Here is a 12,199-nt window from a genome sequence, read left to right as displayed (position 1 = left end):
ATTGATGTTTTGTTCCCCAAACCACTTAGTTATCTTATGGCAAGGTGCTCCACCATGCTGGAAAAGGCATTGTTCGTCACCAAACTGTTCCTGGATGGTTGGGAGAAGATGGTCTCGGAGGATGTGTTGGTACCATTCTTTATTCATGGCTGTGTTCTTAGGCAACATTGTGAGTGAGCCCACTCCCTTGGCTGAGAAGCAACCCCACACTCGAATGGTCTCAGGATGCTTTACTGTTGGCATGACACAGGGCTGATGGTAGCACTCACCTTGTCTTCCCTGGACAAGCTTTTTCCCCGATGCCGCAAACAACCGGAAAGGGGATACATCAAAGAAAATTATTTTACCCCAGTCCTCAGCAGTCCAGTCCTCAGCAGTCCAGTCCTCAGCAGTCCAGTCCTCAGCAGTCCAGTCCTCAGCAGTCCAGTCCTCAGCAGTCCAATCCTCAGCAGTCCAATCCTCAGCAGTCCAATCCTCAGCAGTCCAATCCTCAGCAGTCCAGTCCTCAGCAGTCCAGTCCTCAGCAGTCCAGTCCTCAGCAGTCCAATCCTCAGCAGTCCAGTCCTCAGCAGTCCAATCCTCAGCAGTCCAATCCTCAGCAGTCCAATCCTCAGCAGTCCAGTCCTCAGCAGTCCAGTCCTCAGCAGTCCAGTCCTCAGCAGTCCAGTCCTCAGCAGTCCAATCCTCAGCAGTCCAGTCCTCAGCAGTCCAGTCCTCAGCAGTCCAGTCCTCAGCAGTTGGTTCATCATTTTTAAAATCCTTTTTTAAATATACCTTATAACTGGAACCTCCATCAGACGCTAGCCAGCTAACTAGCTACTAGTCATTATTAGCCACTGCTAGCGGTCTACACCTTTAGCTCAGACACCAGCTTCCTGCCAGTCTGCACAGCGCGATATCAAACCAGAGGATATCTGACTGGTTTTCTCTGCCACATCACTGGGATTCCTGCCACATGCTCTGGACCATTACACCAGATCATTGCTGCTAGCTTGCTGCACCCGAGTGGCTATTGTGGCTAACGCCTCTGTCCTGAAGCCTGCACCAGTTAGCCTTGAGCTAGGCGCATCTCCCGGCTAGCCGACGAAGTAATAACAGCTAATTCTTGGGCTACAATACTTCTTTTTCCAATTGGCCTGGACCCTTTATTGTCAACACGGAGCCCCGCCGATCCATCACGACTGTTCTGCCGACGTAATCGTCCGATGTGGTTTCAACAGGCTTTTCCGTTGTGATATCGCCGATGAACCATCTGCTATCCCCGGCCCGCTGGCTTTCTGAACGCCGTGTCTCCCGCTTGCCTAGCGTAGTAGCGACTACCGAACATCTCCCTGACTCACCTATTGCTGCTCATTGGACCCTATGATCACTCGGCTACACAGCTGATGCCTGCTGGACTGTTCATTAACACTGTACCTCATTTAGTTTATCTGTCGGCCCCAGCCTCGAACTCAGGTCCTGCGTGTAGCTAACTGACCCCCTCTGCCCATTTTTTATCCGTTGTTGTTTTAGCTGATCAACACCTTTGATTGCTTTTGGCCATCGGTCTCATAGGTCTCTAATATCAACATGCTTTGTCTACTGCTGTTTCGGTTAGTTACTATTGTTTTATTTCACTGTAGAGCCCCAAGTCCACTTAACATGCCTTAGATAGCTCTTTTGTCCCACCCCACACATGGGGAGACCTCACCTGGGTTAACTGGTGCCTCCAGAGACACAACCTCTCTCATCATCACTCAATGCCTAGGTTTACCTCCACTGTACTCACATCCTACCGTACCCTTGTCTGTACATTATGCCCTGAATCTATTCTACCACGCCCAGAAACCTGCTCCTTTTATTCTCTGTTCCTAAGGCACTAGATGACCAGTTCTTATAGCCTTTAGCCGTACACTCAAGGTCCTAAACGATATCATAACCGCCATAACAGCAATCGATAAGAGACAGTACTATGCAGCAGTCTTCATCGACCTGGCCAAGGCTTTTGACTCTGTCAATCACTGCATTCTTATCAGCAGAGTCAATGGTCCTGGTAATCTGTCTGGCCCCACGTCCTTGTGAATGTTGACCTGTTTAAGGTGTTACTCTATGGTCCTGGTAATCTGTCTGGCCCCACGTCCTTGTGAATGTTGACCTGTTTAAGGTGTTACTCTATGGTCCTGGTAATCTGTCTGGCCCCACGGCCTTGTGAATGTTGACCTGTTTAAGGTGTTACTCTATGGTCCTGGTAATCTGTCTGGCCCCACGGCCTTGTGAATGTTGACCTGTTTAAGGTGTTACTCAATGGTCCTGGTAATCTGTCTGGCCCCACGGCCTTGTGAATGTTGACCTGTTTAAGGTGTTACTCAATGGTCCTGGTAATCCGTCTGCTATGGAGAACCGACGTGTTGCTTGCCTCGAAGTGAGCATAGAAGTGATTTAGCTCGTCTGCTAGGCTCGTGTCACTGGGCAGCTCGCGGCTGTGCTTCCCTTTTTGTAGTCTTTAATAGTATGCAAGCCCTCTGCCACATAAGAGCGTCAGAGCTGGTGTAGTACAATTTAATTTAGCCCTGTATTGGCAACTCCAACCCAGGAGGAGCCGATGGCCAAGTCTCATCACCCAGTGCTACAGGCGTCGCCACAGAGAGTGGGTGGACTACTGAGGAAGTGATCACCTCTCTGGGGAACTGGGAGACGACCTCAATGCCCAAGTCACCCAGTGCTACAGGCGTCACCACAGAGAGTGGGTGGACTGTATATATTGCTACAGGCGTCACCACAGAGAGTAGGTGGACTGTATATATTGCTACAGGCGTCACCACAGAGAGTGGGTGGACTGTATATATTGCTACAGGCGTCACCACAGAGAGTGGGTGGACTGTATATATTGCTACAGGCGTCGCCACGGAGAGTGGGTGGACTGTATATATTGCTACAGGCGTCGCCACAGAGAGTGGGTGGACTGTATATATTGCTACAGGCGTCGCCACGGAGAGTGGGTGGACTGTATATATTGCTACAGGCGTCGCCACAGAGAGTGGGTGGACTGTATATATTGCTACAGGCGTCACCACAGAGAGTGGGTGGACTGTATATATTGCTACAGGCGTCGCCACAGAGAGTGGGTGGACTGTATATATTGCTACAGGCGTCGCCACAGAGCTGTATATATTGCTACAGGCGTCGCCACAGAGAGTGGGTGGACTGTATATATTGCTACAGGCGTCGCCACAGAGAGTGGGTGGACTGTATATATTGCTACAGGCGTCGCCACAGAGAGTGGGTGGACTGTATATATTGCTACAGGCGTCGCCACAGAGAGTGGGTGGACTGTATATATTGCTACAGGCGTCGCCACAGAGTGGGTGGACTGTATATATTGCTACAGGCGTCACCACAGAGAGTGGGTGGACTGTATATATTGCTACAGGCGTCGCCACAGAGAGTGGGTGGACTGTATATATTGCTACAGGCGTCGCGACAGAGAGTGGGTGGACTGTATATATTGCTACAGGCGTCACCACAGAGAGTGGGTGGACTACTGAGGCGCTGGTCACCTCTTTCCACCAGGGTCTGTCTAACTCCATGGAGGATGAACTGTATTAAAGTATTGGCAGTAAGAAGTATGAGAAAACATAACATCTTGTTGTTTTTAAATGACTTCTTATGACATTGTTTGCCAGAATAAACATTGTAAGGGAGATTTTTCTCCAGTCTGCGTTACCCACTCCAGTCAGCAGATGGTGATGTGCGTCTTTCAGGATAATGCTTCTTGTGTGACGTATAATCTAGTGGACGAGACGGGCAGCTTATTCACCAGCAACAACGTGCTGATTTAACCACGCGGTAGCTTGCTAGTTAACATAAAACCTGAAACATTGAAGCTTTTTAGACCAATCTTGTGTATATTACTCTTTGTGTTTAGAACAAACATGTGTTTACGTTTTTACTAGTTAATTTAAACGTAATGTGCTTGTTAAATTTGCAAATGTGTTAAATTGTTACTGCACTAAGCTAATCGTCCGGATCATGAGGTCACTAACCTCGACGGAGAAAGAAGCTGTGATGAAAGGAGAGGAAGAGGATGATATTACAGTGAAAGATGTTGTCAAAAAGGAGGAAGGTGCCATAACATCGGAAGAACATTTTAGAGTAAAAGAGGAAGAGGAGGCTATCTCAATAAAAGAGAAGAAGGAAGACGTTTTGGGAGTGAAAAGGAGGAGACTGAATATCAGATTAAGACCAGTGAGTACTGTTTTACAAACAATAATTAATAACGGGCACAAAGTAGGCATTTGTTGAACCACCGTGTGGTTTTTAAGGGGCATTCTACTGACGTTCTACACTTGAATATGTTGTTCAGTACTGTAGGAATTGTTAAAGGTGCAATCCGCCATTGGTACATATATTTTTGGGACTTTTAAATGAGATATATTGAATTATCCACGTGGTCTACATTAAAGTGCACCTCATCTAATATAACAGGCTTTTAAAATTCAATATTGGTGCATAATGTCTACTTAAATATCAAAGGGATGCAACAGGCACCATTTCATGGAACAACCCTTTTACATTTGTATCACAAACAATATTTGATCAAATCATGATGTTAGACATATTCATGCCTTTTGTAAGACTCTGTTGCTGTTCTCATTCACACAGGAGACAGACATGACTATTATGGATCCTCTGGGGAGCCTCAACAACATCCTGATGCTGACGAGGCAGAGAAGAGTCTCTCCAGATCAGAACACCAGATGGTACAGCTTGATCTGGTCTAGCACACAGCTTCCTCTCTCAGGGTCTGGGTTGGGTTTCTGTAAAGCACTTTATGACAACAGTGACATCAGCATCCATAATGATATGTGTCTGTGTACCCTCTTTATGATTACCAGGACAACGCTAGCCCTTCCTCCCTCCCAGAGTCTCCCGGTAACAACTTACTGCTGGGTATAAAGAGGTTGTCTGTGCTGCTGGTGGACTGCAGGAAAACAACGGAGCTGAGTGGAACTGTGAGAGGAGGAGAAGAGAAGAAAGGATCAGATTTGACTCAACAAAGTAAGTGCTGTAGTTTAGTTTGAACAAATACAATAGATCTGCCCACTGGTATCTGTTACCAGGACAACCAGCAGAGTTCTGTTAGTTGACAGGAAGATAGACTGGTGGATATGGATGTTATGAATATCATAACACTGAAAAAGGATTCTGCCAATGAACAGAGAGAAACCAATAGACAATATAAAACCTTGATGAAAGAAAAGTTTCAAGATGATCCATTGTAAGGTGCTTGTTTTACAAAAACCTTTTCCATAAAACATTATGGATGTTACATTGCCTGTCCCAGTCAACACCTTTATCTTTACAAGACTGTAGAACATACAAGAACAATTCAAAACACTTCAATGTGGTCTGTATTGCTTCATTAACATCTGATATACAGAACTTGTTAGAAATGTCAAATACATATATTTTTAAAACAAGCTCCGTAAACCTTTTCTAAAAGACAAAATGCATTTATTTGTTCATGTGTAACTGACGTTAGTGTGCCAGTTTAGCCTCCATTGTCACTGTCCCCATACTGGGCTCAAACTAGTGATCCTCTGCTTCTCATCACACGTGACCACTCTCCTTGACAATGAACCAATGGAGTGAGTTTAAAAGGTACCAGTTGGACAGCTCCATCTGTGACGTTTCAAGCTGTGGAGTGAGTTTAAAAGGTACCAGTTGGACAGCTCCATCTGTGACGTTTCAAGCTGTGGAGTGAGTTTAAAAGGTACCAGTTGGACAGCTCCATCTGTGACGTTTCAAGCTGTGGAGTGAGTTTAAAAGGTACCAGTTGGACAGCTCCATCTGTGACGTTTCAAGCTGTGGAGTGAGTTTAAAAGGTACCAGTTGGACAGCTCCATCTGTGACGTTTCAAGCTGTGGAGTGAGTTTAAAAGGTACCAGTTGGACAGCTCCATCTGTGACGTTTCAAGCTGTGGAGTGAGTTTACGGCACGTTCTCACCTCCGTTACACATGTTCAGGCTGACTTTCCCACGGAATCGACCATATATGAACGCTGCCCTGCGTCTCCACCATTACATAATTAATGAAGCTGGTTGAGAGAATGCCAAGAGTGTGCAAAGCTGTCATCAAGGCAAAGGGTGGCTACTTTGAAGAATCTCAAATTTAAAATATTTTTGATTTGTTTATCACTTTTTTGGTTACCACATGATTCCATTTGTGTTATTTCATAGTTTTGATGTCTTCACTATTATTCTACAACGAAGAAAATTGTAAAAAATACAAACCCTTGAATGAGTAGGTGAGTCTAAACTTGTGGCGGGTGCTATATATACACAGTATATCACAAAAGTGACTACACCCTCACATGTTTTGTAAATATTTGAGTATATCTTTTCATGTGACAACACTGAAGAAATGACACTTTTCTACAATGTAAAGTAGTGAGTGTACAGCTTGTATAACAGTGTAAATTTGCTGTCCCCTCAAAATAACTCCACACAGCCATTAATGTCTAAACCGCTGGCAACAAAAGTGACACCCCTAAGTGAACACCTCCAGTGGATATTCCTGCAGTCAGCATTGCCAATTGAGGTGGCTTATGGTAGAGTAATTAAGATTCAATTCTCGTATCAGCTCCAATGGATATTCCTGCATGCCAATTGCACTTTCCCTTAAAACTTGAGACATCTGTGGCATTGTGTTGTGTGACAAAACGCATTTAGTGGCCTTTTATTGTCCCCAGCACAAGGTGCACCTGTGTAATGATCATGCTGTTTAATCAGCTTCTTGATATGCCACACCTGTCAGGTGGATAGATTTTTCTTGGCAAAGGAGAAATGTTCACTAACAGGGATGTAAACAAATTTGTGCACCAAATTTGAGAGAAATAATCTTTTCACTTAAATATTTATATTTTTGGAACATCTACCCAAATTATCGTGACATTAATGGTTGTCAAAATATTAAATATGTGTGAATAAAAAAGAAATGAAAAGCCATTGTGTCGACCCTATTGACAACGGGAGATGTTACTGATGTGCTATGTGCCCGTCTCCAAGTTTTGGACTTGACTTATTTTCGGGTTTAAGGAAGTGTGTAGGTCACATCCTGTATCATACAGCTATGAAGGTTATATATTTACAACCACCTGCTTGATAGGAATCCAGCAATGTCTGTCTTGAGTGATCTAGAACATTCTAGTTGTTTGTGTTCCGAGAGATAATAATAGGTCGTGTCAACATCTCAGTAATTATCCGGAAGCTCTACAACATCATTTGATTGTTTTGAATGATGAAATGTTTGAAAACTGGCCTCAGGTTATTGAGGTATCTGATTTGGATTAAACCTCATAGCAAGGCAGTTTTTATCATGTGGAGATTTCATTCAGGTCTCTCTTTAAATTAACACTGTTTATTGCAGCAGGAAAACCAAACTTGGAGAAACCAGAAACGTCCAGACCAGCAAGACAACACCTCTGCTCCCACTGTGGAAAGAGTTTTAACCAGTTCGTTAGCATGAGAAGACATGAGAGAATACACACAGGGGAGAAGCCACACCATTGCACACAGTGTGGAAAGAGTTTTAACCAGTTAGGAAACATGAAATCTCACAAACGAATACACACAGGGAGAAGCCTTTCCATTGCTCCCAGTGTGGAAAGAGTTTTGGAGAGTCAGGAAACCTGAATGCCCACGAGCGAATGCACACAGGGGAGAAACCTTACCACTGCTCCCACTGCGGAAAGCGTTTTAACCATTCAGGAAAGCTGAAAGAACACATGAGACTGCACACAGAGGAGAACCCTTACAAATGCTCAGACTGTGGGAAGACATATTACTCATCATGGTCACTTAAACGTCACGTGAGAATCCACACGGGAGAATAATTACTTCTCTTAGTGTGTAGGTTTTTCACATCACGTTGACTTAAAATTCATCAGAGAACATACACAGTGCTCCCGTTGTCTTATATTGTTGACTGACAATGTGTTTACCTGTCTTTACCATATGTAAATAAATGGTACAGGGTATACTCAAACATATATTTGTGTGTTTTTATTAGAAAACATGAATTGAGTATGTAAGTTTGAATATAGAGTAGTATATTATTTTTTAAGCTCTTTGTGTGTTTATCTTGAATATAGAGTAGATCAGATTCCAACTGTTTAAATGGTCCTTTTTTAAACTCTGTGTTTATCTGACTGTGTGTGTTTATCTGGGTGTGTCATTCCTCCAGCACTACAGATAATCAAGTGATATTTGGATGTGATGCATTTGCTACATTGTTGACATTTGCATTGTTGGCCCACTGATGATTTAATGAAATGAAAATGTTCAGACTCTGTAATGGAAAATCTGTCCTCTTATAATCTCCTGTTCTTGGGACTATCATCCTGTGTTGCAAACCAATTTGCACCTGTGTCCTTGTATGAATAAAGTCCCTCCCAGGAACAGGAAACTATAAAGATATGTGCTCATCACTCAATGCTTCAGGAATTCAGACTGTCTCCACTGCGCTGTGTAACTCTGTTATTCACTCTGAACTCAGAAATAAAGAATCTTGGTTTGACTTGGACTACAGCAGATCCTTATTTTATAATATCCACCACAACTCTCCCACAGATTGCTGTTTATCATTGTCTCAATGAGGAGTTTCTTGTTCCACTTTCCTGGGGGCATTTACATTTTACAAGCCTCCCACCGGTTGAATAAATGTAGTTTCCACGTAATTTCAACTAAACAAATCCATGTGATGGTGTTAGATCAATGTAGAAAACTGATTGGATTTGTAAAAATCAGGTATTTTTATGTTTTTGTGTTTCACCCAACTTGCAACCTAAATCCAGTGACAGGTGACATTTGTGTAGATTTCGTGTTGAATTCACTTTAGTTGAGGACTCAAAGAAATGTAAATAGAAACTAGATGTTGAACTGACGTCTGTGCCCAGTGGGCTGGTTTGAATAAACGGCAGGTGTTGGATCAATATCCACCTTAGTAGCTAAGTTTCCATGCAATTTGAGACAGATTTTCATGTGAATATTCCAAAATCTGCATAAAACAATATATACATTTTCCCACTGTTCTGTCGCATTTTCAACTCTTCTATATAGAAAACGTGCTCTGTAGCCAACAGCTCACAGATACAGTGCAGGTAAGCTACCTACATGATTACATGATGAGATTATTATTATTAGTAGTAGTGCACAAAAAAATTACGTTTGCTGTTAAATTCCCGAATGTACCGAATGAAAAATACAAGTTAAATTGGTTTCCATCACATTTTCAACTCTACTGATGGTTTTATAAAACTGCTGCGTTATATAGAAAACGTCCTCTTGTCCCCCGTGCATTGTAGCCAGCAGCTCACAGATACAGTGTTGGTAGGCTACCTACATGATGAGATTATTATTGATGAGAGAGATATTATTTGTCAAATGGCAACCAAGCATCAATCATCATGTCACCAGAATAAGACCATCAAAATGTATTGGAAAGGAGCATCAAGCTCATCACATGCACTTTCACAACCCTGTGAAGTTCATAACTTATTTCATCTGTAGCCTAATAAACTGCATGGGTTCCCAAGTCGTAGTGGGAGGACCACACGACATATCATCATGTGACTCCAAGTTAACTAAGATGTGATGGTTATTATGGTTTTAGTCTGGTTTTAGACCCCATCATAGCACTGAGACGGCACTTGTGAAGGTGGTAAATGACCTTTTAATGGCGTCAGACCGAGGCTCTGCATCTGTCCTCGTGCTCCTAGACCTTAGTGCTGCTTTTGATACCATCGATCACCACATTCTTTTGGAGAGATTGGAAACCCAAATTGGTCTACACGGACATGTTCTGGCCTGGTTTAGATCTTATCTGTCGGAAAGATATCAGTTTGTCTCTGTGAATGGTTTGTCCTCTGACAAATCAACTGTAAATGTTGGTGTTCGTCAAGGTTCCGTTTTAGGACCACTATTGTTTTCACTATATATTTTACCTCTTGGGGATGTTATTCGAAAACATAATGTTAACTTTCACTGCTATGCGGATGACACACAGCTGTACATTTCAATGAAACACGGTGAAGCCCCAAAATTGCCCTCACAAGAAGTCTGTCTCAGACATAAGGAAGTGGATGGCTGCAAACGTTCTACTTTTAAACTCGGACAAAACAGAGATGCTTTTTCTAGGTCCGAAGAAGCAAAGAGATCTTCTGTTGAATCTGACAATTAATCTTGATGGTTGTACAGTCGTCTCAAATAAAACTGTGAAGGACCTCGGCGTTACTCTGACCCTGATTTCTCTTTTGACGAACATATCAAGACTGTTTCAAGGACAGCTTTTTTCCATCTACATAACATTGCAAAAATCAGAAACGTTCTGTCCAAACATGATGCAGAAAAATTAATCCATGCTTTTGTTACTTCTAGGTTAGACTACTGCAATCCTCTACTTTCCGGCAATCCGGATAAAGCACTAAATAGACTTCAGTTAGTGCTAAATACGGCTGCTGAAATCCTGGCGAGAACAAAGAATTTGAACATATTACTCCAGTGCTAGCCTCCCTACACTGGCTTCCTGTTAAGGCAAGGGCTGATTTCAAGGTTTTACTGCTAACCTACAAAGCATTACATGGGCTTGCTCCTATCTATCTTTCCGATTTGGTCTGCCGTACATACCTACACGTATGCTTCGGTCACAAGACGAGGCCTCCTATTTGTCCCTAGAATTTCTAAGCAAACAGCTGGAGGCAGGGCTTTCTCCTGTAGAGCTCCATTTTTATGGAATGGTCTGCCTACCCATGTGAGAGACGCAGACTCGGTCTCAACCTTTAAGTCTTTACTGAAGACTCATCTTTCAGTGGGTCATATGATTAAGTGTAGTCTGGCCCAGGAGTGTGAAGGTGAACGAAAAGGCTCTGGAGTAACGCACCGCCCTTGCTGTCTCTGCCTGGCCGGTTCCCCTCTTTCCACTGGGATTCTCTGCCTCTAATCCTATTACAGGGGCTGAGTCACTGGCTTACTGGGGCTCTCTCATACCGTCCCTGGGAGGGTGCGTCACCTGAGTGGGTTGAGTCACTGATGTGGTCGTCCTGTCTGGGTGTCGCCCTTGGCTGTGCTTAGGCAAAGTGGGTGGGGTTATATCCTTCCTGTTTGGCCCTGTCCGGTGTCCTCGGATGGGGCCACAGTGTCTCCTGACTCCTCCTGTCTCAGCCTCCAGTATTTATGCTGCAGTAGTTAATGTCGGGAGGCTAGGGTCAGTTTGTTATATCTGGAGTACTTCTCCTGTCCTATTCGGTGTCCTGTGTGAATTTAAGTGTGCTCTCTCTAATTCTCTCTTTCTCTTTCTTTCTCTCTCTCGGAGGACCTGAGCCCTAGGACCATGCCTCAGGACTACCTGACATGATGACTCCTTGCTGTCCCCAGTCCACCTGGCCGTGCTGCTGCTCCAGTTTCAACTGTTCTGCCTTATTATTATTGGACCATGCTGGTCATTTATGAACATTTGAACATCTTGGCCGTGTTCTGTTATAATCTCCACCCGGCACAGCCAGAAGAGGACTGGCCACCCCACCTAGCCTGGTTCCTCTCTAGGTTTCTTCCTAGGTTTTGGCCTTTCTAGGGAGTTTTTCCTAGCCACCGTGCTTCTACACCTGCATTGCTTGCTGTTTGGGGTTTTAGGCTGGGTTTCTGTACAGCACTTTGAGATATCAGCTGATGTACGAAGGGCTATATAAAATACATTTGATTTGATTTTGATTTGAATGAGTAGGTGTGTCCAAACTGTTGACTGGTCCTGTATATAAACTGTAATACTGGGATGCAAACTCAAAATGTAATACATTTTCAACTCTATATCTGACATGGTACAGGTGTCTTCTGTTTTTTTGAAGATCTGCTTTATTACTGTCACTTTTAGTGAGTTTGGTATATGTAGGAGGGCCGAACACAGGAAGTAGCTCTTTTCACTAGTTTAGTTGGAATAGAGTCCAGTATGCAGCTTGAAGGTTTAAAGGCCATGACTATTTTAATGTAATGTGTCAAGAGATACAAGATTTTAAAAATCTAGTGTTTCCATTGATCTGAGGTCCCTGGCAGTTTCATGCAGACTCAGGACAACTGAATGAATGTTTGTGTTGCCACCAGGGTCACATTACTACTCATAAAGAACATGTAGAATTTAGAATGTTTGAGATAGAACCTGTTGTATGAGA

General features: G+C 43.5%; 1 protein-coding gene across 1 annotated transcript; it reads left to right on the top strand.

Moving 5' to 3' along the window:
* Positions 1–4,685: 4,685 nt before the first annotated feature.
* On the top strand, positions 4,686–7,673 carry LOC124003149 (zinc finger protein 681-like). Its single transcript, XM_046311216.1, has 3 exons — positions 4,686–4,739; positions 4,875–5,037; positions 7,408–7,673. Exons 1-3 carry the CDS (start codon positions 4,737–4,739, stop codon positions 7,671–7,673), a joined length of 432 nt encoding a protein of 143 aa, XP_046167172.1. The 5' UTR covers positions 4,686–4,736.
* Positions 7,674–12,199: the final 4,526 nt, after the last annotated feature.

The sequence above is a fragment of the Oncorhynchus gorbuscha genome, linkage group LG18 (assembly GCF_021184085.1).
Source record: "Oncorhynchus gorbuscha isolate QuinsamMale2020 ecotype Even-year linkage group LG18, OgorEven_v1.0, whole genome shotgun sequence".
Lineage (NCBI taxonomy): Eukaryota > Metazoa > Chordata > Actinopteri > Salmoniformes > Salmonidae > Oncorhynchus > Oncorhynchus gorbuscha.
The sequence above is the reverse complement of the archived record's forward strand: the minus strand, read 5'-3'. Positions and strand labels throughout refer to the sequence as shown.

Excerpts from the sequence above, each read along its gene's own strand:
- LOC124003149 (XM_046311216.1), top strand. Across the intron at positions 5,038-7,407 it reads ATCAGATTTGACTCAACAAA|CAGGAAAACCAAACTTGGAG; the intron begins GTAAGTGCTGTA and ends TGTTTATTGCAG.